Source organism: Zootoca vivipara, chromosome 2 (assembly GCF_963506605.1).
Source record: "Zootoca vivipara chromosome 2, rZooViv1.1, whole genome shotgun sequence".
Lineage (NCBI taxonomy): Eukaryota > Metazoa > Chordata > Lepidosauria > Squamata > Lacertidae > Zootoca > Zootoca vivipara.
In genome coordinates this window covers 37,071,503-37,096,897 of record NC_083277.1, presented here as the reverse complement: position 1 = coordinate 37,096,897, position 25,395 = coordinate 37,071,503, and the positions used below count along the sequence as shown (strand labels likewise).

The following is a 25,395-nucleotide window of genomic DNA, read 5'->3' as shown; positions in this document are numbered from 1 at the left end:
AGAATGTCTACAAAAGTCTGTGTGTGTGTGTGTGGTTTTCCCCCCCTCCAATTCGCATAGTGTGCTTGAACTTACAAAATGCTTTTGACAAAGTACCTCCCCAAGGACTCCTGAATAAGCTTAGCATTCGTGCAATAAGAGGCAAGGTCTTCTTGCGTATCAGGAATCAGTTAAGTAACAGGAACAGGAGAGTAGGAATAAATTGACAGTTCACCCAATGGAGGGATGTAGAATATGTAGCCTACCAAGGGTCGGCATTGAGACCAGTGCTTTTTAACTTGTCCAATAATGATCTAGAATAAGGGGTGCTGGGTGAGGTAGTCAAATTGGCTGATTATACTATCAAATTGGCTGATTATATTATGGGACCCAGGTGGCGCTGTGGTTAAACCACTGAGCCTAGGGCTTGCCGATCAGAAGGTCGGCGGTTCGAATCCCTGTGACGGGGTGAGCTCCTGTTGCTCGGTCCCAGCTCCTGCCAACCTAGCAGTTTGAAAGCACGTCAAAATGCAAGTAGATAAATAGGATCCGCTACAGCGGGAAGGTAAACGGTGTTTCCATGTGCTGCTCTGGTTCGCCAGAAGCAGCTTTGTCATGCTGGCCACATGACCTGGAAGCTATACGCCGGCTCCCTCGGCCAATAATGCGAGATGAGCGTGCAACCCCAGAGTCGGTCACGACTGGACCTAATGGTCAGGGGTCCCTTTACCTTTACTAAATTATTAAAGGTCATTAAAGCGTAAAGGGCCACTCTATGAGCCCTTTGGAGTGACGACCAGTATACAAATGCTCTTAAATAAAAAGGCAACTCAAATAATTAAGGAGATGGAGCAACTTCCCTATGAGAAAAAAAAGCAGCATTTGGGACCTCTTAGTTTAGAGAAAAGTTCGTTATTTAATGAATGGGCTTGCAATGCTTAATATTGACTATGACAGTGTATGCAAGCTAAATTTCCCTCAATAATTAGTGTTTTTGCACAGAAAAAGACTATAAAGCATTTCTTACTATTTTTTTTTAAATCAAATTATGTTTCATGCTTTTTAGGTGCTGTATATGGTTTTCATGTGTTGTCGTTTTTTATTTTTATTATGGCTAGGGGCATCAAAAGCTGGAAGTTGCATGGGCCTCTCTGGACCTCTGAGAAGGCCTGATCCAGTGCCAAATGGTGATGGGTGAACCCCCACGTGCATTGGAAGGCATTTGGGAGGCAGGTGTGTTTATCTGCCACTGCAGTAAAATATGGTTACCCTCTTTAGGGATATTCTTCTGTCTGATTCTGAATATTACATATAATCTCACCCATCAATTATATCCCCTTGAAATTAACTTGTCTTTATTATATAGACAAATCAGAGGTAGCCAGTGTGGTTCCCTCCAAATACTGTTATACTACAGTATGTGCCATACCTGGCCTTCAGCCATACTAGCTGGAAAATTGTAATCGAACACCATCTGGAGGGCATCGTGTTTGCTACCCCTGGAATCAATGTTTTGCATAAAATTAACTTATAAAATTATTTTAGCTGACTTTTCTCCTGCATGTTATTCAAGTTTTGAAATTTAGTATCCCCCCTTTCTCTCCTCTTCTGGATGTTTATTCCTTGCAACAATATATAAAGAAACAGTCATGCATATCATTCGCCCTACCCGTACTGCTGTTTTCTTCCATTCATGGTGCTTTCCCCCAGTTACATAACAAGCTGCCTTTTGAAGGGCCATGCATTCCACAAATAGTTATACACTTTTATGTATGCACACAAGTGCACTGCATGAAAACTGGCTATTCAGAGAAATCCTTTCATTTGGAGCAACCTTCTCTAATATATTGGAAACCAAACTACAATAACTGAACTATTTAAGGATAATAACTAAGGAATTTTAAAAAAAACAAATAATCTTTTAGTGACCTGAAGGCTGCATTGTTGGCCATAGGTATGCATGCTATTCCCCACCCCTTCCACCATCCAGCTATGCTCTCTATTGAAATAGGTTTTACAAGAGGGGTTCTTGTTTGTTGGCAGCGGGGGCTGTGTTGAAAAACAGGCGAAACCAATTTAGCCCAGAACTTATGTTGAGATTAATATGCAGTCTTCAATGTATAGAAATATGATCAGTTTTTAGACTGCCAGTGTACTTTCATGTACCACTGAAATATTTTTATTCTTTGTTATAGATAAATGTGGTTTATAAGTGCATGGATATCATATCTATGAATTAGCTGGATCAAGATTTTGAGTTCCAATATAACAATTTCCACACTCTTCTCTCCACCCGCCCCATTTAGAGGGATAAGCAATGGAATCTGTCCCCATCAAGCTTGAGGAAGCTCTACATGTGACATTAACAGGCACTGAGTTGACTCATTGCCCTGTACATGAGACAGAATTCTCAGCTCACCAAATTCATTGATGAATCTATTCTCTGAATTATTCTGCCAGTGCTTTGGAATGCAGTATTTTCTTTAGCTGGTACACACACACACACACACACACACACACACACACACACCACAAATGTTACACTTGTGTCATGTTCAACCAATCCCAATGCATCCCTGGAGAGAAACTCATAGAAATGTTCACCATGTCTTCTCTGAGAGTGTCTATCAACTTTAAATCTTAGAGTACAGTCACACCTCGGTTTAAGTATGCTTCGGTTTGAGTACTTTCAGTTTAAGTACTCCGCAGACCCGTCTGGAACGGATTAATCCACGTTCCATTACTTTCAATGGGAAAGTTCGCTTCAGGTTAAGTACGGACTTCCAGAACCAATTACACTCATACTTTGGGTTAAGTACGCTTCAGGTTGAGTACTCTGTGGACCCGTCTGGAACGGATTAATCCACTTTCCATTACTTTCAATGGGAAAGTTCGCTTCAGGTTAAGTACGCTTCAGGTTAAGTACAGACTTCCAGAACCAATTGTGTACTTAAACCGAGGTACCACTGTACTTAATTTATCCTGCTAGTATTGTTTTGGCAAGGACATTACACTGCTCCTTCCTCATTTGTCTAAACTTCTTGGTTCCAAACAGACTTGGAAAGGAGCCTTGGTTAACTGCAAGTGTTATGAGCATCCAACAAGTTTTGAGCTTACAGGTTTCCAGCTTATCTAAGAGGAGGAGATTGGAAGCTTTTGCTCTACTTTTTATTATTATTAACTGCAGCTTGTTGTTTCATACAAACTTGATAAACTGGTTGACCTTAATTATTGTAGTGTAGTCTGTGGGTTATGGAGCTGGTTTGTTTCAGCAAAACATAGCTAAGAGTAACCGGTTTGTCAAGTTTGGATGAAACAACAAGCTGGAAGCCAAAGCTTCCAGTCTCCTCTTTATAGCTTTGCAGGAGTGTGTATGTGAGGGAGCACATGCAAGCCTTAGGTTCCTTATGGCTCCCTCCCATTATGATAAACCATGCTTTATTGTGATGTCTCAATTGTCTCTGTGTGCAATGAAGACAGTTACAGTATCTCTTTGAAAGTCTTTGTGGGTCGCTGTATATCAGACAGTGAATCTCATTAGAACAGGAATGAACTTCTTCCAAGTTGCCATTGCCTACTATATGAGTTATCCTATAAAATGAGCATGTTGAGTTCCTTCCCAAGGTTTTAAGATAAGTCTCTGCCAGGTTAAAGATATCAGGAGCTTGTCTACACAGGTGCAAGGTTGGATCTCCTGCTGGAAGGGGCAGAGGGGAGATGTTTTTTGCCTGTTCTCCTGAAAATCTGCTTCAGAAGGAGGGGAAACTGTCCAGAACAACATAGAAGGTGGTACTGGGGTCTATATGGTGGGGGAGAAAACAATAGGAAATCTCCTTCCCACCTCTAGATTGGTAAATCTAGATCCAGCTCATGTCCAAACTGTTTTATGGCAGCAGTGTTCATAATGGAAAGTTGGTTTTTCTACAGTGGCAAATTCAGGTGTTCTGGGAAGTTGGAGTCTCTACCAAGTTACCTTAGTTAGCTTTTTATTTTTAAAAATAATTCATATTCTGTCCTCCCTCAAAGATATCAGGGTGGCTAACAATAAATTCCATGGAAAAATAACACAAAATCATAAATCTACAATCTACAACCAAACATCATGCATAGAATTGGAACAATGTCTTAATCTGGCATGCCTATTGGGAAACCTCAATCACATGCCACAGTATGACCGGTTGTTTCCAAAGAAGGAACAATGAGCAAGTCGTGAAACTCTTGAGTTGCATTTCTGCATTCAAAACTTCTCTACCACTTGTACTAACAACAGCTGGTTCTTTATTTTGCATTCCATTCTTGCCCTTAGTCAGGTGCAAAGATCTAGTTTACCACTGCAGAGGAGCAGGGCTACATTAAACTAGTTGACTGGGTTATGTGGATGAATTTCTCCTGAGATCTCATTGATTAGTTGGGAACAAACTTCCTGGGTGCCCTTTGAAAGATCTGCAATGATGAGTTGGAAAATATTCCTACGTAGTTCTTCACTCTAATTAATGCCAGCCTTGATAAAGTTTGTTATGCTGTGGGCAACTTAAAGTTGTCTGAACCCTTGCTTTTTCTGGTGTTTCTGTTTGGTTTTTCCTATGGCAAAGTTGTTATCTGGCTCAAAACCAATTGAAAGAATTTCCCTCTAATTGTCCTTGCATCCAGGTCCTATACACCTGTGCTAGCTGCCCTGGCTCCAAGCATTGCAGAACTTGTAAACTTGGGGTGGGAGGAGGAGCCAAAGGCTTGTGTAGCTAGCATAAGCTACTTCCAACACCCAGGGGCAGAGAAGCATATATAAGGAAAGTGAATTGTAATTGACCTGGAGCTGTAATGGGCATAACAGTTGTGTGTTCTGTAGCTTTAAATTTAAGTGACGGTGAGCTTGCATTTTTTAAAAATGTTCTCTTCTGAAGGAAAAGCATATACCATGCGTGAGCTCAGTGTAACTATTCATTTGCATCAGTGATAGTGGAGCACACAGGGCTGCTTGTTTTGGCAAATGGTCTGTTTATACAGCAAGCGCCCAGAGCTCTTTTCAGTCTCACAGATGTAGGGAGCAGAGTAGTTGGTCTGGGAGACAGTCCTAGCAGTACCTAGCACTGAGCAGGGCGTTGCAGACGGGCCATGCGGCAATGTTTATGTGGTGTTGCTGTACCTGTGTGTGCTGTGAAAATCATTTCAGTGAACCTGGCAAGGTGAGATCCTGAAGAAAAGCATTGCTGCGTCTGATTTGGCTGCTCTGTTTACAACTCCAGTGGCTCATTAATAAGCAATATTCTTAGATATGCTCCTCCATCCCCTCCCTTGCTGGCTTGGCTTTCTATAATCCTTGAGTCATTTTTAACATCTGCAGTTAAGAAGCTTGGAAGCATAAGAGCTCCTGTCGGAGTGAGTGTTAATCTTGAATATAAATGGCACATTCTTTTATGAGAAGTAATATTAGTAAAATTGATGTGTCAGATAGCTGCCTAGGTCAGCCACATATTTTGATGCAAATGCTTGCTTTACTTTTCAGTTGTACAATGTGCATTTCATGGGAAGCCTGAACATATTGCAGAATCATCCTTGGTGTTGGAAAAACCAGCCTGTATGGGCATATGCCCTTATCATTAAACCAGTGACCTTCAGAAATAAACTTGCTGTCTTTTTAGGTTTTTATAAGATGCCACATCAAGCATCATGTTCTAACATGAATAGAAACAAATGTGGAAAATCCCAGGTTTTCTATGCATCTGCGTTTCAGTAAATGGAGGAAGTATGAGAGGCACATGCTTATTAAGTTATTAATACCTCTGTTATCCCTCAAGTTTAGTATGCAGAGGAGAGTAGATAAAATGTTTACATTACACTTTGATAACTTCATGTTAAAAGATAGTTGTTCCAATAAATTCCATCTTCATTCTTATTCATTATGCACTCTAGTAATATGAGCCAGAGCATTTGGTTACAATAAATACATAGTAAAATGGCTGCAGAATATTCAAGCAGGAAAAAGCACCATTCTATTGGCTCGGTTTGTTGATATTTTGGGTGGAGAGTGTCTTCTATTAAACAAGATCAATTGTCCTTATTGTGAACTAGAAAAAGGGGAGATGAGGATCTTTACTCTTGAGGAACTTTTTTGCTCTCTATTATCCTGGAAAAGAGGTTGACCTGCCCTATGCAGAGCCCCTGCCTTTATTGGGACCCCTTGCCACCACAAAGTGAATGTGCAGCAAGATTCAGATAGGTACTGTGTTTCCCCGAAAATAAGACACTGTCTTATATTTATTTTTCCTCAAGAAGAGACACTATGGCTTATTTCAGGGGATATCTTATTTTTTAATTACACATCCAGCCTCGCCTCTTCCTTGGCGCCCTCCAGAACTGTACCTAATCACTATGTCTTATTTTTGGGGTATGGCTTATATTGCGCAAATGCTTAGAAATCCTGCTACGGCTTATTTTAGGGTACCAGTATGTCTTATTTTCGGGGAAACAGGGTAGCTGTGTTGGTCTGACACAGTCAAAATATATATAAAAAATTGTCCAGTATGAATGTGGAACACTTATGCTGAGGCACCAATCAGCAGCACTGCACCTGCAGTGGAAACCATCTCTCACACCTCCCTGATGTTCACACACATGTACTCCTGTTTCTTCCATATTTACAGATTAAGTGAAGCGATAAAGAGAGAATTAGGTGGATATCACTGTAGGCTCTCCTTTTTTATCCTTGCTGTTTGTGGAGATGTCAGTTAGAATCTATTAAATCTACAGGAAGTTTGTGCCACACATGTGAGTGTATGTGTGTCTGGTGTCATAAACTTTGTCATCCTATTAATATTTATTTAGTCACTGTTCATTTGCAAATATCATAACATGTTTGAACTGGCCGATGATGATTATCATAATAACAGGAAATAATATTAACTTTAAAGGTGAGGTAGCATCTACTCATTGTCTACTGAAGTGAAAGGATGGGAGCAGGAGGAATGAATAAGATAATTTATTGCTGTATTGTATCAGCTGCATTTTTAAATACTTGCATACTTTTACCAGTCTCTGCCAATAGAAATAAACATTTAACTGCTGGTATCTTAATATTAATAACCTTGCTAACCCAAGACCAGGTCTTTTGGTGGGAGGCTTAATGCCTGGGTTTAATCAATGTTAGACTTTAGAACTGGTATGTTAAAACAGGATGACAGTGTTAGCATAAATCCTTACTGGCCCCAACAACATCCAACATACCATCTCAGGACTATTTAATTGCTCATCTTCTAACATTGTGTATGCCATCAAATGCCAACAGTGCCCTTCAGCTCTCTATATTGGACAAACAGGCTAAACCCTACGCCAAAGGATAAATGGACATAAATCTGACATCAGGAATCACAAGACAGAGAAACCAGTAGGAGAACACTTCAATCTCCCAGGACATTCTATACAAGATCTCAAAACTGCTGTTTTATTACAGAAAAAATTCAGAAACAGACTGGAAAGAGAAGTTGCTGAATTGCAACTCATTAGCAAGCTTAAAACCATGGAGCCACCTGGAATGAACAGAGACATAGGATTCTTATCTCATTATACATGATCAAGCTTTTCTTAGCACCTCAGCCCTTGCTCCCCCCCCCCCCCGGCAAGACCAATTGCAGTCATTAACCGTCGTTAACAGTCATCAACAGGTTTACCACTCCTATCAGCCCATCACCCATTCCCATCACCCCCACCCTCTGAATATACATAAGGGTCTGGTGACTTCTGTTTCAGTGTATCTGATGAAGTGTGCTTGCACACGAAAGCTCATACCAAAATAAAAACTTAATTGGTCTTTAAGGTGCTACTGAAGGAATTTTTTTATTTTGTTTCAACTCAGACCAACACGGCTACCTACCTGTAGCATAAATCCTATACATGGAACTACTGCTGCATGTGACTGATTGTTTACATATGACTGGTTACAGGTAGGTAGCCGTGTTGGTCTGGGTCGAAGTAAAATAAAAAAAATTCCTTCAGTAGCACCTTAAAGACCAACTAAGTTTTTATTTTGGTATGAGCTTTCGTGTGCATGCACACTTCTTCAGATACAGTGAAATGGGAGTCTCCAGGCACTTATGTAGAGAAGGGGTGGGGAGGGGTGGGGATGGGGAGGGGGGATCACTCAGAAGGGTGGTGGAAATGGGTGATTGACTGACTGATAGCTGTTGGTGACCGGAAACGACTGCAAATGGTTTTGCATGAAAAAGCAAGGGTGGAGATGGCTGAAGATCGCTTATCATGTATAATGAGATAAGAATCCGATATCTCTGTTCAAACCAGGTCCCTCCATGGTTTTGAGCTTGGTGATAAGTTGTAATTCAGCAACTTCTTTTTCCTATTTCTGAAATTCTTTTGTAGTAAGACAGCTACTTTGAGATCTTGTATAGAATGTCCTGGGAGATTGAAGTGTTCTCCTACTGGTTTTTCTGTCTTCTGGTTCCTGATGTCAGATTTATGTCCATTTATCCTTTGGCGTAGGGTTTGGCCTGTTTGTCCAATATAGAGAGCTGAAGGGCACTGTTGGCATTTGATGGCATACACAATGTTAGAGGATGAGCAATTAAATAGTCCTGAGATGGTATGTTGGATGTTGTTGGGGCCAGTAATGGTGTTGTCTGGGTGTATGTGGCAGCAAAGTTGGCATCTGGCTGTTCATATGACTGCTGTACATATGACTGCTGTTCTTTCACACGCAGGAGCCCGGATGTAACCCGACTCCTGTCATGTGGTGTTCTTTGTTTCTCACTCTGCTTGCTTTCGGTTTTGACTGAGAGAAGATGGCAGAATGCTTCTGCATCTCTCTGTAATAAAGTAGTTTAGCAACTACAGAATGTGTAGCAACTACAGAATGTGTCTTCAGATAGGTCTGTATGAGCATGTAAGAACCACTTCAAAGCCCCTGCAATTAGCATGTGAAGAGTTAATGAACCTTGGAAAACTTCCCAAATTGTGTTTCTGGTACCCCCTTTAATCCTAGGCAATCAACCCCTGTAAAAGCTTGTTTGAGGTAATAGCCTGGGGGTAATGAGCCATTAGCACAACAAATCATCAAAGAACTAAGTGTGAGAATGCAGATAGTGGGGCCTCTCTCTGTGTTACAAAAGACCTGGTCTTGGGTTAGAACATGTGGGATAAGACCATTCTATGAAAAAGGCAAGGATGTTGCTGTGTCTACCATATGATACAGACAGAAACTTCCGGAGGGAGGAAGGCTGTGGGCCCTTCCATTGTAGGCTTCAGATTATATATGTGTGTAAATAAACCATACATCATAAAGACGCCAGAGTCTGTATCCCACAGGAAACACAGACCCTGGGTTAAAGTGTGCCTGGTACCTCTGGAATCTCACACTGCTCAAAGATAGGGTGACATATAACAATATTTTCAGCATTAAGCTGCCCAGATTCCACTTTGTTCAGAGATGACAGAAGTGGTGCTAATAGTCTCTAAGCAGCAGATTTAGTAATTCAAAACTGGAGTTCCTTATACAAGCTACACAGTCCATGTGCCCCATGTTTTGACTCTGGATTCCCAGTGGGTTAGGCCCTTGCAGTTGGACTGTGTGATGAGTCATGATGAGTCACTGTTCCTTTAATTAGGGCATTCTTAACAGGATTATTACATAGCTAGTTACACCTCTGCCTTGATTTATCTGTGTCTTTTGTAGAATTTTTGAACTACATGTTTCTACTAGGGCATGAATCCTCTTGCACACCAATTGCATCTTAAAATGCTTCTTGAGTTCAACAGCAAGCTAGTAAGAGAATTGCTTAAACAAAGCATTAAGCTTTGCTAGTGTTTCTCATATTGTGTCATGTGACATAGGCTTTTAAAATCAGTTATGTTTGGATCACAGACAGCTTTTAGTCTAGTCACCTGTGTAAATTAAAATTGCTGGAATGAAGAAGCATTGGTATTACTACTATTGCTGCGATTATAATTATTATTTCTTCCATTTATATCCCTCTAAAGGAGCCTAGGTCGGTCAACAGCATATCATTAAAGCATTCTAAAATAAGTGACATCCTTGGCCAATGATTTCAGTAACAGTATCAAGCATCAGATGCCTGGGGTAAACAATAATGTTTTGATATTCCTCCTGTAAGCCAATAATGAAGGGAAAAGATGTACGGTATCTCACCAGGGAGGGCTTTCCACAAAGGGAGAACCACTGCTGAGAAGGCCCTGTCATGAGTCAATACTAATGAGTTTGTCACCAGTGGTGGAACAACCAACAAGGCCTCAACATGCAGGTTCATATGCTTTACATCAGACTTCTGCAGGTTCCAAGGTGCATGGACAACTGAGGCCAGACTATCCCAGCTGAGGAAAAGAGGCTTAGCCCTGTGCAAAAGGCTGGTCCAGTCACAAGGGTTATAAGGTTATAGTTAGTGGTGTAGCTAGGTAATCTGTTGATCCCAGTCACATTAATGAGATATGACTGTCCTGAGAGAGAGGAATGCCCTAGAACAGAGGTTTTCAACCTTTTTGAGTCCACAGGTCCCTTGACCAACTACATTCTTTCTGTGGCAGCCCTGTGGGGTTCAGGAGCCCAATTATGTCACCCCTTGCCTGCAGAGCTGGCAGCATCTCACCTTTTCTCGAACACTCTCCTTTGTGGAGTGTTCCCTCAGCCTCCTCTCTTCTCCAATCTGCTTGGGAGTCAGCCGGGCAGGTCTCTGAGCTGCACCTCCCTGCCCCAAAGAGAGGTGCCTTCTCACACCATCCCAGTCCATTCCCAATGGTAAGGCCTGGCAGACTGGCTGGCTGGGCTCCCTTTCCCACTCACTTGCTTACTCTGAGGCTGTTCAGCTCCTAGCAACCAGCACCCCTGACCAGCTCCAGAGCCACCATTTGCCTGGGGAGCTTTGTAGCCCAGGGCTGCTGCAACAAACAGCTGTGCAAGCCTTTGGGAGGCAGAGATGTGAGAGGGCATCAGAGGAAGGGAGGGAATGAAAGAGGGACAGAGGCCAGTGTTGCCCATGGCACCCCTGACCACCATTTAAGGCACCCCAGGGTGCCACAGCACACAGGTTGAAAACCACTGCCCTAGAATATGACATTCCAGTTCCAAGGGGTGTCTCATTTCAAGAGTAAGGTGTATCCCACACTCTGCTAGCATCACTGAGCCATGATCACTTCTCTGCCAAAAACAGTGGCGAATGGAGCCGCTTGGCTGCCTAGGGTGGCAAACGCGGAGGTGCCCCCTGGGGACGGGGCGTCGTGACGCACGGCGCATGGAGTGTGCACGTGTGGGATGCTGCACATGCGCAGTCAGTACACGCTGCTGCTGGCGCACGTCAGCCTGTAACAGGCTGCTGCTAGCACACAGTGCACCACCCCCGTATGGAGTGCACATATGCGGGGTGCTGCACATGCGTAGTCAGTATGTGCTGCTGCTGGCGCACAGCAGCCTGTAATGGGGTGCCACTCACAGGGCAGCTGGCACAGACTGTGTATGCCTGTATGGCGCATGCGGGCGGAGGGGCGCCCCCCAAGTGGACCCCCCCCTGGAGCCCGGAGCAGCCCGCCCCTACCGCCCCCTTGCTACACTACTAGCCAAAGTCAAGGAGTTGAATGCTTCAGGCTCAATGGAATGAGGCCAATAAACCACTTCCCGTTTGAAAGTAGGATGAAAGATTGCACACGTTTTAAGGGTCCAGACTCTCATCCAGCTTACATTCAGTATTGCATTTGGTGTTTTATTCTGGATTGTTTTATTTGATGTTGTGATGCGTTGTAAACCACATTGAGATTGTTTTCTTTAAAATATAAAGTGGTATAAAAATGAAGTTAATAATAATGGTAGTAATAATAACAATGGTGATTAGACATTCCATTGTGGCAACCTAGGTTTAAGGTGCCATTTCGCAATTAGCTTATATATTTTGAGTTTCTAACACTGATGAGTGTGTGTAGAAACTAGACTACTGTACAAAGTTAGAATTAACATTCAGTGTTGCCCCTACTCTTGCCTGTGGCCCTTGAAAGGTTGGTCAGAAGGGAATGTGGCCCTCAGGCTGACAGCGGCTCCTCACCCTTGATGTAAAGCATATGAACTGCCACTGATCTGTTGCTCCCTACCATTATCCTCTCATGTCATTATTACCGGTAACCTATTTTCCTCCCAGCTGAGCTCAAAATACTGAAAATAAGCCACCAACAGGGAGAGTTAGGGGCATTTTCAGGAGAGTTTGGCACACACACACACTGCTTAGTTCCCCACATAGAGCCTTCCTTGCATTCAAGCAATCTTGACCGATACTTGTACTTCAATCTAAGAGTTCAGTCATTTAAGTTGTGGGTACTGTATTGTGCTTCTATGAACCTTAGCATTAATGTGCAGGTGCTGTTTTAAAAATCACTTTAACAGCAGTTTTAAATGTTCAGATAAGACTTCTGCTAATAGAAATGCCAGCTTGCTATCTAGAGTGATCAATACCAAAACAGTGATATGAACTTACCAGCATGCTGAGTAAACAGTGTTATGTTAAGGATGATGTCAGATGAGAGGATTTGTCAGCTGAATTATATATATGCATCATAGCAGGGCACCAATAATTTCCGGTGGAGATACTGAACAATAATCAAAATGGTGCAGAATAGCTGTTGGCTAGCTCATTCAGGTGTCTTTTAAGGACCTGATACAGTCAGTCATAGTGTAGTTCTTAGTGATTTCTCTCGGCTGCATGTCAAATAAGGTTATTTGCTTTACTGACATGCAGATTTGCAAAGTACACTTGACTCTGTGTACTCATCATGAATCATGTAAGTTCTTATACAGGGCTTGGATTTGAGGTCTCTCTAAACACTGGACGGACAACATTTAGTTAAATTACAATTGTGAAAGTGCAGAATTCATAGAATCATAGGATTGGAAGGGACCCCAAGGGTCATCTGGTTCAACCTCCTGCGATGTAGGAATCACAACTAAATAATCCATGACACATAGCCATCCAACTTCTGTTTCATTTCCAGACATATTAATGGATAATAACTGCAGAGCTTTTATCTAACAAGCAGAATATAAACATGATCACTCAAGGTGGAATGTGCCTCAAAACAGCACTGGGTTATCAGCTAACCCAGTTCATTTTATTATTTACTTATTTATCAAAAATATGTTTAGGGTGCTTTTCTGGGCAAATAATCATCCTTGTAATCAAATAAAAAACAACAAATTTTTAAACTACAACTCAGCAACACTATTTTTTTGTTTTAACAGAGCCAGAAGAAATGTAATTTTACCCATCATTAGGGAAATGGATATTTCCTTTCAAGCACCAGTAAAATCTGTCATGCAAGTTTTGGTAATTAAGATTGCTTATCAAGTTATCCATAGTTTAACCTCACCAGAATATAAGTAATTAGAGAATTAGAGCTCTTTTCCCATCACAACTGAAATAATCTTCAGAAACTGGTCTGCAGAATTAATAATAAATTTATGTATATGTCTCCCATCTCACTGGGTTCCCCCAGCCACTTTGGGTGGCTACCGACAAATTTAAACACAATATGACATCAAACATTTAAAAACTTCCCTTGAACAGCGCTGCCCTCAGATGTTTTCTAAAAGTCAGATAGTTGTTTATTTCCTTGACATCTGATGGGAGGGTGTTCTACAAAGCGGTGACGAGCACCGAGAAGGCTCATTGCCTTTTATTCTACAAAAGGATTCCATAGAACTGTCCCTCTTTTAAAGTGACCACTTCCTATGAGAAACATTCTTTTATAATTTATGTGTTTAAAAACCATCTGTACAACAAATACACCCATTATATATGGATCAGAGAACATCTAGGTCATCTGCAGAACTTGTATTTACATGGGATTTCAAAGGGAACCTTCAGGTTGGTTACTCTTGCTGCTGTATGAAGGCATCACCTTATCCCTGCTCTGTCTGGGTACAGGGCAAACTCATCAATGCTCTTCTCTGGGCCCAATTACATATGCTTCTTGTGCTTCCAACACAGCGGCACAAAGTATATGGGGCGGAGGGGGCTTCAGCCACTTCAATATTTTGGGGCACAGGACTCAGCCCCCCTCCAGTTGAGGGGGTTACCACCCCCGTCAGCCCCCCCCCCCGGTCCTGCTGGGCAAGCACTCAGTAGCTGGGCGGGACTTGCAAGGGTGCACATCACCCTCCGTGTGCCCCATCCCTCCCACATTCTGGGTGCAGCTAGTAGCTAAACCCATCAAGAAACACACAGCCAATAATATTAACAGCTTTCTCTATCTGCTAGGATTTAAGAAATCTGCTTTGAATAAATGGTGCCTGCAGTCTGCAGTTACTATAAAAATAAACATTTTAAAGTGTGCTGCTCAGTTAATCAAGGATGCCTTTTAGTCTGTATTGTTTCTGGCCAGTAATCCAGATTATTATTTTCCCCAAGCCCTGTGAACCATGTTTGGCAAGTTGGTGGAGCCGTCCTCCTGTCATTCACCTGATGTCACAATGATGTGAGGTGATCCTATTTTGCCCACCTGAAATCAAACTATGCAGGCAAGGTATCAGTGATCATCAGATTGTTGGTTCTTGTGGAGTGCTTTGCAAGTTGAAATAATCAGCTGATCATTAGGGCTTTGTAGGTGTGCCTGCAAACTCCCTATTGGCTTGAGCCAGGTCTTTGCATGCCTATTTCTGATGTCAAGTGCAGGGCAGGTGGAGGTGGCTTGGCCAAAATGGCGAGGCCTTATGGGCCTAACTTGGTTTGCCACTGTTCCATGGTATGACATGTTCAAAGCTGTGTTCCTCAAGGGCTGCCCTAGAAAATGGTCCAGAAAATTCAAGTGATGCAGAATGTAACTGATAAGGCTATGTGTGTAAGACCATCTACAACCTACATTACAGTGTTTACACTGATTGTTAGTTTGTGTCCAAGCCCAATTCAAGGTGCTTATTGACTACTAAAGCCCTACATAGGATAATACCTCCTCCCTCCTTGTGTGATGTGGCTGCCTATTAAGCAGGGCTGTCCTCAAAATTCCAGAGAGAAAATCACAGTGACTGGCCTGGCCTCCCCTTTAACCATCAGTAAACTCATTCAACTAGATTTGGAATGGGGATGTCTTTTTTTCTGAGCCCTGTTTTAAAAGTCAAAGCTTATCACATGCCAGATAGCACCTTTTTGGAGTCAGACTACCTCCTTCACCTTCCCTCACTTGTCTCCGAAACCTGCCCTATAGTTGAAATAAGGGCTATTTGAATGAGCTTCCAATTATCAAAGCTGTAAAATGAAATACAACTGGTAAGTTCAACGTAAATAGTTATTAGCTAGTGGTTAAGAGCCAAGTTTGGCAATGCAACTTACTATATTGCCATGCACTGTGACATCAACCCAAGGCAGTTACTCCCTGGATAAAGACACAGCACTGCTCTTGACCCAGTTTTCTGATATCCAAAAGCATTTGCTATTTGTATAGACGGGTCAACAGGTGCACATGCACAGAGAAACTTCCTTTTTATTATTTGCCACTCTGTGCACAGTTTCTCAAAAAAACGAAACTGTAAGGAGTAGAACATTTGTCAGACTAATTATAGTGTCAATTGCTACTTCTCATGAGAAATTTCAAACACACCTTCTGAAATAAGTGATTCAGACAAAAAGCCGCTTAAGATCATAAGCCCTGCTGGATCACACCAAAGAGCCACCTAGTCCTGCATCCTGTAGCCACAGTGGCTAACCAGATGCCTATGGCAGTGGTTTTCAACCAGTGTGCCGTGGCATCCTGGGGTACCCTGAACCATGGTCAAGGGTGCCGTGGGCAACACTGGCCTCTGTCCCTCTTTCCTTCCCTCCCTTCCTCTGATGCCCTATTATGTCTCTACCTCCCAAAGGCTTGCATAGATGTTTGTGGGAACAGCTCTGGCTACAAGCTTTCCGGGGAAATGGTGCCTCTGGGACTGGCCAGGGGGTGCTTCCCATGCCCCTGTGGGGCAGTGTGAGGAGGTACCTCTCTTTGGGGTGGGTGGACAGCTCAGAGACCAGTGGTGGCAGCTGCAGCTGCCCAGAGGACTTCCAAGGAGAGGGTAGAAGAGAGGAGGCTGAGGAAACACTCCACAAGGGAGGGTGTTCAAAAAGGGGTGAGGGGTTGCCAGCTCTACAGGCAAGGGGTGACATAACTGGGCTCCTGAGCCCCACAGGGGTGCCACAGAAAGAATACGGTTGGTCAAGGGAGCCATGAACCCAAAAAGGTTGAAAACCTTTGGCCTATGGGAACCAGATGCATGCAGGAACATGAACACAACAGAACATTCCCCACGTGCTCCCTAGCAACTGAAATTGAGTGGGGATACATGGCCATTGTAGCATGACAATAGTTATCGAAGACAAGACTATCAATGGCTATCTAAAACCCTTTTAAAACCAGCCTTATTCTTTGCATGTTGAATCCCGTGTATATATGTGTGTGCATTTGGGATCAGCGACTGGTGGCTCGCTATTCAAATCAGAGCCCACCTGTTTTACTCCACTATCACCACCCCAGTCCAGGAGCAATGGTAGAGAATAATATGTCTCTAGTCAAGTACTTTGCAGTAATGCCTCATCTTGAAGCACATTTGACTTACACCATTTCAACAATATGCAGTTGAAGGCAGGCTGGTTGAAATTGCAGAAGTCAAGTTCCAAGCAAGGCAGAGAGCTTAAAAGCTCTTTTCACTCCACGTTGGCTTGGGGTTACAAACTCTCTGCTGGACATGTTCTCTCTTTTCCCCTCACCTGCTAGCCACGTAAAAGCTCCAAGGGTTTGATTATATATTATTTTTGTGTACATGTGTAACCCTTGTAAGTGTGTCTAGTGTGCTATGCGTTCAGTTGAGGAACTGAGATTATTCAGTTGAGGAACTGAGATTATTCATTGCTTATCCTGAGCAATAAAACTGTTTACACTTGGAGAGCTCCACTTTCAGGAAGCAATTCAGTTTTGTCAAAAAGTAGGATTAATATTTACTCACAAGTTGAGAGTTTCAGTTAAAGGGCTGACTAAGGTTCCTAGCTAGTATCACATGGTCTAAAGTTTTTTTAAAAAATTGATTTCAGCTTCACAGCCAAAGATTTAACAGAAGAGGGCATTAAAAAGAGTAAAGTGTGATAGCACACACAGAAACTACATGTAAAATGAAAGTGGCTGGCTATGTCAAGTCTGCAAACTGCAAAGAAAACTCAAGGTCCAGGAGCAAGTGTGGCTGTCTCCCACTAGATCAGGCATCCCCAAACTTCGGCCCTCCAGATGTTTTGGACTACAATTCCCATCTTCCCCGACCACTGATCCTGTTAGCTAGGGATCATGGGAGTTGTAGGCCAAAACATCTGGAGGGGCCACAGTTTGGGGATGCCTGCACTAGATTATAGCATGGACAGATTTCCACCATTCCATACGTCTTCCACGGGTATCATGTTCCATGCTTTCTGTGTCCAGTTTTTCCATAGAAGTGTAAAAGTTTCAGAACTGCACAACACTCTTTTCAGTAGATTTGTGTGTCTGTGTTTGTAGATGAGCCTTGCCCAAGAGAGTGCTTTAAACTACTTCCATTTCAGTTTTCATTATAAACTCTATTTTGGTACATCTCCATTTAAGCCTTATATATAGTACTTGGGCAGCCTTTATCTATAATAGGCATAGTGCAGTTTATTTTTCCTACCTACATCACCCCCTGGTGATTGCTGCTAATGGGACATGCTGTCAGTAAAGAGTTGTGACCTCTCAGAGTTGTGGTACATAAATGTGTACATATTTAACTTCCTTCCATTTTTAAAGGAGGGGATTACTAATACTCCCCCCCCCAAAAAATCCTATAGTGCTTTCAGTGTCTACACCACTTGAATTTATTTTAAAACTGGGTCATGTCACTCTTAAACCGTTCTGTTCTTCATTTTGTTTAAATAGCTTAATTTGCTCCATTGGCAGAACACGCTGTGAGGTTGGTGTGGTTTAAAGATTGCCCCTTCCTCCTCGGGTGCCTTCCACCTCAGATGACACCTTTTGGCTCCTTTGCATGGGTTCTCAACTATGTGTGCTAGGTAGGGCGGAATCATGTTTCATCTGCTGGCAAGTCTTTACAGCTTCCTTTGTTTTCTCTGGACTGCTTTTAAAGAAAGAAAGATAGAGGAAGCCTGTGTGTTAAGAGTCCACAGCTCACATGATGTCATGCTGTTATTTTTCATGAACTAATGCCTTCCCTGTTCGGGGAGGAGCTGCTGAGTAATTAAATGATTCATTGGTTTCTGTATTAAGCCACCTTCCTTAAGACTTCATTTTACTGCATGCAGCGAGTGAGTGTAGAATAGGTTTCAGTACAGCTATTGTAGGCATGTTGCTCCTTTGTTCAAGTCATGCACTGGGAACAGCTATTGCGGCTCAGAAAAGCCAAGGTAGGTTAGAGAAAGGGGGATCTTTTCTTTGCCATTAAAAAGAAAAAAAATATTGTAGTTAAGTTTTTATTAAGGGTTTACTTATTAAGAGTAGTCAATATGTTGAGAAAGTTAAATGCTAATTTTAGTTTCATGTGACTGTTCCCATTGTAGAGATTTTAAAGGCTTGGCTGCATACCAGTATATTTTGTTTGGGAGAGTTTCAGCATCTCTGGCTGCTATGGAATTCTTGTGCTCTCAGTAAATTGATGTAGATTTCAGACTTGGGTGGGTACATGAAAACGAAGGTGAATAATCCTGGAAGTTTAGATACAGTCATGATATTGATACCTCATAGTGTTGAATGAACCTTACTTTGGATGCTCATGTATTCACCCTTTTGCACAAGCATACTCCTGTACTGGGGGATGTGGCCCCCACATTCCAACTAAATCTTAACATGTACAGATCTTAAAGTCCTATATTTTTTATTATTAAAAAAATTAGAGGCTGCTTTTCAAAAAAAAGTTTCACAAAGTGGTTTACAACAGTATATACCAAGAGACTGGGATCCGTGCTGACCCAGGAGCATATGTGGAAAGGAAGCATGAATACAGTCAGTCACACAATAGGAGACTGAATTTGCTTAATAGGTTTATTTGCTATACATACTATTACTGTGCTTGCTATGTGTGCTGGAAATACAGAGCTTTTGGAAGTATCTCATTACTCTCTCTTTTGTACAGGATAATACATATGACCCAGCACAGTTAACTCCTTTGCTCTTCAATTTATTGAAGCTAGCGTCTGAATGAAATTTCTTGACCTCATCCTTTGAAGTTCTCCAAAAACTGGAGAGGCTTGCTGGTATTCTTCTCACTGATTTAGAGGTTTCACCTGAATATTGATGAACAATACCTAAAGAAACAAGATAATAAGAATAATAAGTATATTTTTGCTTTATAAATGAAGTTTGTAAGGTTCACTTTCTTATTCTTTCCCCAGATCGAGCGATTAGATGTAAACAGTCTAGCACAAACATCCAGTGCAGTGGCCTCAAGCACAGAGTGCAGCATCAACGCAGATTCCATTGATGGAACGCCAGATCCTCAGCGCACAAAAGTGGCCATCACCCACCTGCAGCAAAAAATACTGAAGTTGACTGAGCAGATCAAAATAGAGCAAACAGCTCGGGATGACAATGTGGCAGAATACCTAAAACTGGCCAATAATGCGGACAAGCAACAGAGTGCCCGCATCAAGCAGGTATTTGAGAAGAAGAACCAGAAGTCAGCCCAGACAATCCTCCAGTTGCAGAAGAAGCTAGAGCACTACCATCGGAAGCTGCGAGAGATCGAACAGAATGGTATTCCTCGACAGCCCAAAGATGTATTGAGGGATATGCACCAGGGGCTGAAAGATGTGGGAGCAAAAGTCACTGGCTTCAGCGAAGGAGTGGTAGACAGTGTTAAGGGTGGACTTTCCAGTTTCTCCCAAGCAACCCATTCGGCAGCAGGAGCTGTCGTCTCCAAACCCCGGGAGATTGCCTCACTCATTAGGAACAGGTTTGGGAGTGCAGACAATATTGCTAATCTGAAGGACTCCTTGGAAGAAGGTCAAGAAGATGGGACTGGGGGGAAAACTCTAGGTGTTCATAATTTTCAGTCAAGCCCAAAATATGGCAGTGAGGACGATTGCTCCAGTGCCACATCAGGCTCTGTGGGGGCCAACAGCACCACAGGGATCCCTATGGGAGCACCAAGCTCCAAAACGAACACTCTGGACATGCAGAGCTCAGGGTTTGATGCAATACTGCATGAGATTCAAGAGATCAGAGAGATGCAAGGACGACTGGAGGAATCTTTTGAGAACCTTAAGGTTCACTATCAGAGGGATTATTCCTTGATAATGCAGGCTCTGCAGGAAGAAAGATACCGGTGAGAATTTCAGTCTAACTTTTCACTGATACTACTGATGTTAATGCACATCTAGATGCATGCATTCATTCAGCGCTAACAATCTCACAGGTATCAGGCAGCATCCGTAACATACACAATTGTCCCCTTCCACATGTGCAGGTTCTTCTTCCAGACCTTCACCTCTTTCAGCTTGCTACTTTTCACAGCATATGCATTATGAGAGTCTTTCCCAGTTCTGGAAACCAAAGTATCCCTGCGCTACAGTTCCCTGCCCATCCCAAAATCTGCATCCTGATGGTTGAGGGATTTTTGAGCACAACCTTTTCCGATGATCTACTGTACATAGAGGGAGAGGGTGGAAGGCAGAGGGTTCTAGGAGCAAGAATGTTCTATGGCTGCGGGAAAAAAATTAAAGACCAAAGCTAGGACTTTACTCTGGAAGCTGTGACCCAGTACAGTAGTTGTAATACTGGTCTTGTAGTCACGCAACACTTAACAAAATGCACTTTGCAGGCTTCAGTGCTATGCTTCTCTAAAGGTATGTGATACCTTCAGGGCCATCAAATCTTGGAGAATACTTCACCCTGTCTATTATTATGATATTGGTAGTTGCTGTTCTTTTTTTGCCTCCAAAAAAGTTGTACCTTGAGTTACCTATTGGGAAAAAAACAAGTCAGATATTTGGCCTTGTTGATCCATGACTCCATATTGAAACTGGGAGGGCTCTAATTATACAATTTTGTGCTGATAGTATTTGTTCAGCCTTAGAGCAAGCATAGAGTGGGCCGTGTTTTATTATTGAATAAAATAACTTACTGTATCATTTGGCATATGGGTCTTAGGGTACGATATACCTTTAGGCAGCACTAATTGGTTTTGACTGCTTCTTTGCCATTTGCAGACATTGAAGCACAGAGTGTAATTTTTTGTATTCCCTTTGTTGTATTTGTAACTTTGAGGTTATTTCTGCTTCATTGGGTTTAAGGATAGTGTTAAAATATCATTATCCTTAAGCAAGCAAGATAGAGATGTTTGACTGATTGCAAAATAACAGCATTGTCCCAAGAGTTCTTCCTCATCACCCTTCTGTATCACATGAAACTAGCTTTTAGACATCTTGGTATACACTCATTAGGCCATTGTTACCTGTTCTCAGAAGTGGCTCATAGGATCTCAAGTATTTCCTAATCCTGCTACTTCAGGTGATTTTAACTAGTAATGCTACTAATTAAAGCCACAGTTTCCAGCATGCAATCTGTGTTCTCTTCCACTAGCTGTGGCCCTTTCCCAGATCAGGTTTTTTCCCACACGTTACTATGATTAGACTCTTCCCCACCCCCGCCCCCCTAGGGTGAGGTAATGTATTCATGATTTTTAAACACTCACATTGCATTTGGTTGTTGTAAGGTACATCTACACCAAATTTATTAAACTGGTTTAAGCACCATAGCCCCCAACCACAAAAACTTGAGAATTGTAATTTTCTAATGCCGAGAATGCTGCAAGATCTCCAACCCCTCTCTGCTATTCTTTATGTTTTTATGTGTTAAACTAGTTCAGTTGATAGTTGATATCTGTAGCATTAAGTTGCAAGGAGGAAAAAAGTACACTTGTTGTCAAATATATATTATCTCCTATGCGCCATAAAATGGTAAGAAGGGCCTAGGCTTAGTGGCAGAGCACCTCTTTTACACAAAGAAGGTCCCAGCTTCAGCCCCCAGCATCTCGGGATATGACTGGGAGAGACCCCAGTCTGACCCACTGCCAGTCAATACTGAGCTAGATAGCCTTTTGCAAGGCAACCTCCTATGTCAGTTACATGTCTGAGTTCTATGTGTGTGCAGAACCCCTCTGTCGGGAAGATTCTGTAGCTAGACACAGGGTTTTGGCAGATGCCTGGCCGCCATCCTCTATTCTGTTTATAAGGAAAAGTTGCTTATATAAATAGTTTCGTTTCCTAACGGAAAGGAGGTTAATTTCGTTCCTTTACTATAAAGCTAAAATCACGCTGTCTTCCCTCTTCCCCTCAGTAGTGTGGAAGTTCCCTTTCTGGCAGCTTTTGTAGCTGTTACTGCCATTATAGCATTGAAGATAAAACAAAGAGCATTGCACCAAAAGATTTATTCGTTAACTCTCATTGCCCTTTTTACTGTGTAAGGTTCCATGCTGAGGGATTAGTAAAATCCACTTTAAGACACCTGAAAGATGGGGCTCTCCCTTGGCCTCGGTGGAGTGATAACTGATGCCAAGAAAGTACAGTATATGGTAGTTTGCTGAAGGCCATAGGTAGAACCAGTATGGGAGTTCAAGGCAGGCATTTCCCCATTCTTGTGGTTAAAAATGACCCCAGTATGAAAGTCAAGAGGGTTACACCAAAGGGTTCAGTTTCCTGTACCAAATTTTACTTCTCTAATGCAGCAGTAGCCAGTGTGGTAACCTTCATAGGTGGTTGGACTGCAGTTTCCTGGCCGTTGGTCATGCTAGCTGGGGCTGGTGGGAATTAGAGTCCTGTGATCTCTAGGGGACGCCATGTTAGTGATTCCTGCTCTAATTAGAGTACAGTAGCTGGCATTGCATCTAGTTTGTTTGTCATTCCCTGTTTGTCTGCAGCCTGCCTTCTTGCTGATGGCATTGTAGTTGCCTTTGTTCACTGAGACTTGGTGCTGCTAGAGCTGTCTCATCTTCTAATTCCCCCCTCCCATTCCACCCGGCCAGCATTTTTTGATGACAATATGATTTCTGCAAGTCACTTCTGCCCTGTGCTGTAGTGTCAGAAGTTATTAGAAGCCTTGGCAGAAGCTGTGCCTCCTGTACCATTGGACAGTTGATGTGGCCCCATAGTCCAGACTGATTAGCCACTCCTTTTACTTCCCTCTTAGGTAATCCAGCTCTGTCTGTTCTTTTTGCAATTGATCCTTTATCAGTGAGGCCAAACTCCAAAATAGCCTGTTGCTTAATAGCTTTCAGAATATAGCTGATGTTTACTTGATAAAACAAGACTTTATGTGCTGTCATCAGTTTCTACTGAGTCTCCCTTGTTACAGTTTTATGCCTGAAGCGTTCTTTACAGAGCAAAAAATGACTTTAGATAGCTTAGATGCACTCTGTTCACTCACAGACTGCCAGTCTTCATGGGATCATCTGAGAAGCTCAATTAGTGTGTTGTGCTGCATTTGTATTTCAGTTTTTACAAGTTTAATCCCTTTGATCCCCATTCTGTTGCTGTTTAATTCTTGTCTACCAAGATAGCCTTGAAACCAGTCATTTAGTGCTTTGCTGGCTTGTAATATACAGAACTTTGTTTTGGAGACTTCTCTTATAGTCCCAATTTAAAATCATGATGTAAAAAGTGATGCACATTATGTGGAGCTTTAGAACAGTGGGTACTTAAGCTTGCCACGAAATCTACAGGCACATCCTGTACCACACACACGATTTTTTTTTAAAAAATGTACTGTATACAAAGGTGTGCACTTGCTGCTTCAAAACAGAATATGTCTAGCTCAGTCAGTAAGAGCATGAGACTCTTAATCTCAGGGTCATGGGTTCGAGCCCCAAGTTGGGCAAAATGATTCCTGTTTTACAGGGGGTTGGACTAGATGACCCTAGTGGTCCCTTCCAACTCCACATTCTATGATTCAAGTGAAATCCTGAGTTTGATACCTCTTACTGCTAGACCAAAACAGTTTTAAAAATTGTTATGGCACATTCCAATCAATTTATGTCTTCTTGGGTGTCCTATAGATGTTAAAGCGGTGGTGCAGGAGCTTCCCATAGCAGTGCTGTGACATCTAAAGGGAGCATGTCACAGCACAGCACCCCTTCAGAGGCAGCAAGTCTTCTTTGCACTGCAGCAAATTAAAATTGCCCCCAACTATTAATTCATGGGCAAATTATCTACATATGCTGCGGAACCTAGGCAGTAAGCACCCAGAGTACTGCAGTTAAAATTCGGAATGTTAAGGGAGTTGCAGCACATGCATTACCTACATTGAGCTCAAAAGAAATTAAATGTCTGTGGGATTGCAGCTCTGAATAACATTAAAGTGCTCAGAACATATACCTTCAGTTTCTTTATTTAATGAATTGATACTGCCCTTCAACAGGGCAGAAAAAGGCAGAAAAAACAAATATGTTATAAAACAATCAATACAAGAGGGATTAAAGTATCTCATCAAATTCAAAGCATGTGGAAACAAAATGGGCTGTACCTGGCACCAAAAAGACATTAATACAGGCCCCAGGCAAGCCTCTTGGGAAGAACATTCCCTGAGTGAGGCACCACAAATAAAGGAATGTTTTGATAGCATGGTAACATGCTACATATTTGGTATTACACTTTGCCGTCTGATACAAGGCCTTGGAGAGAGCCAAAAATTGCAGGAAATAAAAAAAATGTCATACTGGCATTTATAACTGATCCCCTTGGTACTCGGACTGCAATGTTTCCAAAAACACAATAATCTCACAATATAGGACACAATAAACCCCAAATATCACTATATATTAGTAAGTTCAGTGCCTGCATGCTCTGAGTGTGCTGTAGGGTCATTGAGTGTTTCTACTCAAGGTAGAGGCTTGCTGTCTTTACAGAAAAAGACTGACAGGTTGGACTAACCCCTGCCTTTTCTGCAAATACCTCCCCAAACCACCCTAATGAAGATTGTACATGTTTCCATTCCTCTGCTGTTGAAGAATACCAGTGGGTAGGTGAAGGTAACAATGTGGTTTGATTGGCAAAAGGCAGGCAAACCTGACTAGTTTCTGTCCAGAAGACATTTCTGAACAGAAGACATTTCTGGGCAGGCAAAGAGTAAGGAGGCTCTGCCACATCCAGAGATTACAAGGTGCCAGCCTCCTTAAGGTTTTCTTGCAAGCTATGGTGGGAAGGTGGGCTCTGTGCCAAATTTTGTTTTTTTAGTGTCAGTTTGTCTGAGCCAGATTTTCCTTCTATCCTTTATACTCACTCGCTCCGTGAAAACACCTGTGATGCACAGATGTTGAGCAAAACCATTCTTCCTTTGTCCTGAAGCTATCACCCAAAGAGTTAATTGAGGTGGGAGATACTTGGCTTGGAAGAAAGAGTGTTTTCTTTGGTATGCTTCACCCAATCCAAATTTTGCCCCTGGACC

At 42.3% G+C, this 25,395-nt stretch overlaps 1 protein-coding gene across 6 annotated transcripts in view; it reads left to right on the top strand.

Annotated features, from left to right (window-relative positions):
* Positions 1-25,395, top strand: part of TMCC1 (transmembrane and coiled-coil domain family 1) — a 100,665-nt gene that overhangs the window by 71,568 nt on the left and 3,702 nt on the right. For 4 of the 6 annotated variants that reach the window (XM_035106539.2, XM_035106538.2, XM_035106544.2 and 1 more), the window contains one exon: positions 19,350-20,281. In XM_035106539.2, the coding sequence (XP_034962430.2) occupies positions 19,350-20,281 (932 nt within the window). Of the gene's footprint in view, positions 1-427; positions 5,163-8,665; positions 18,366-19,349; positions 20,282-25,395 lie in introns of those variants that run through there. The other 2 variants (XM_035106541.2, XM_035106542.2) reach the window with 2 other exon arrangements.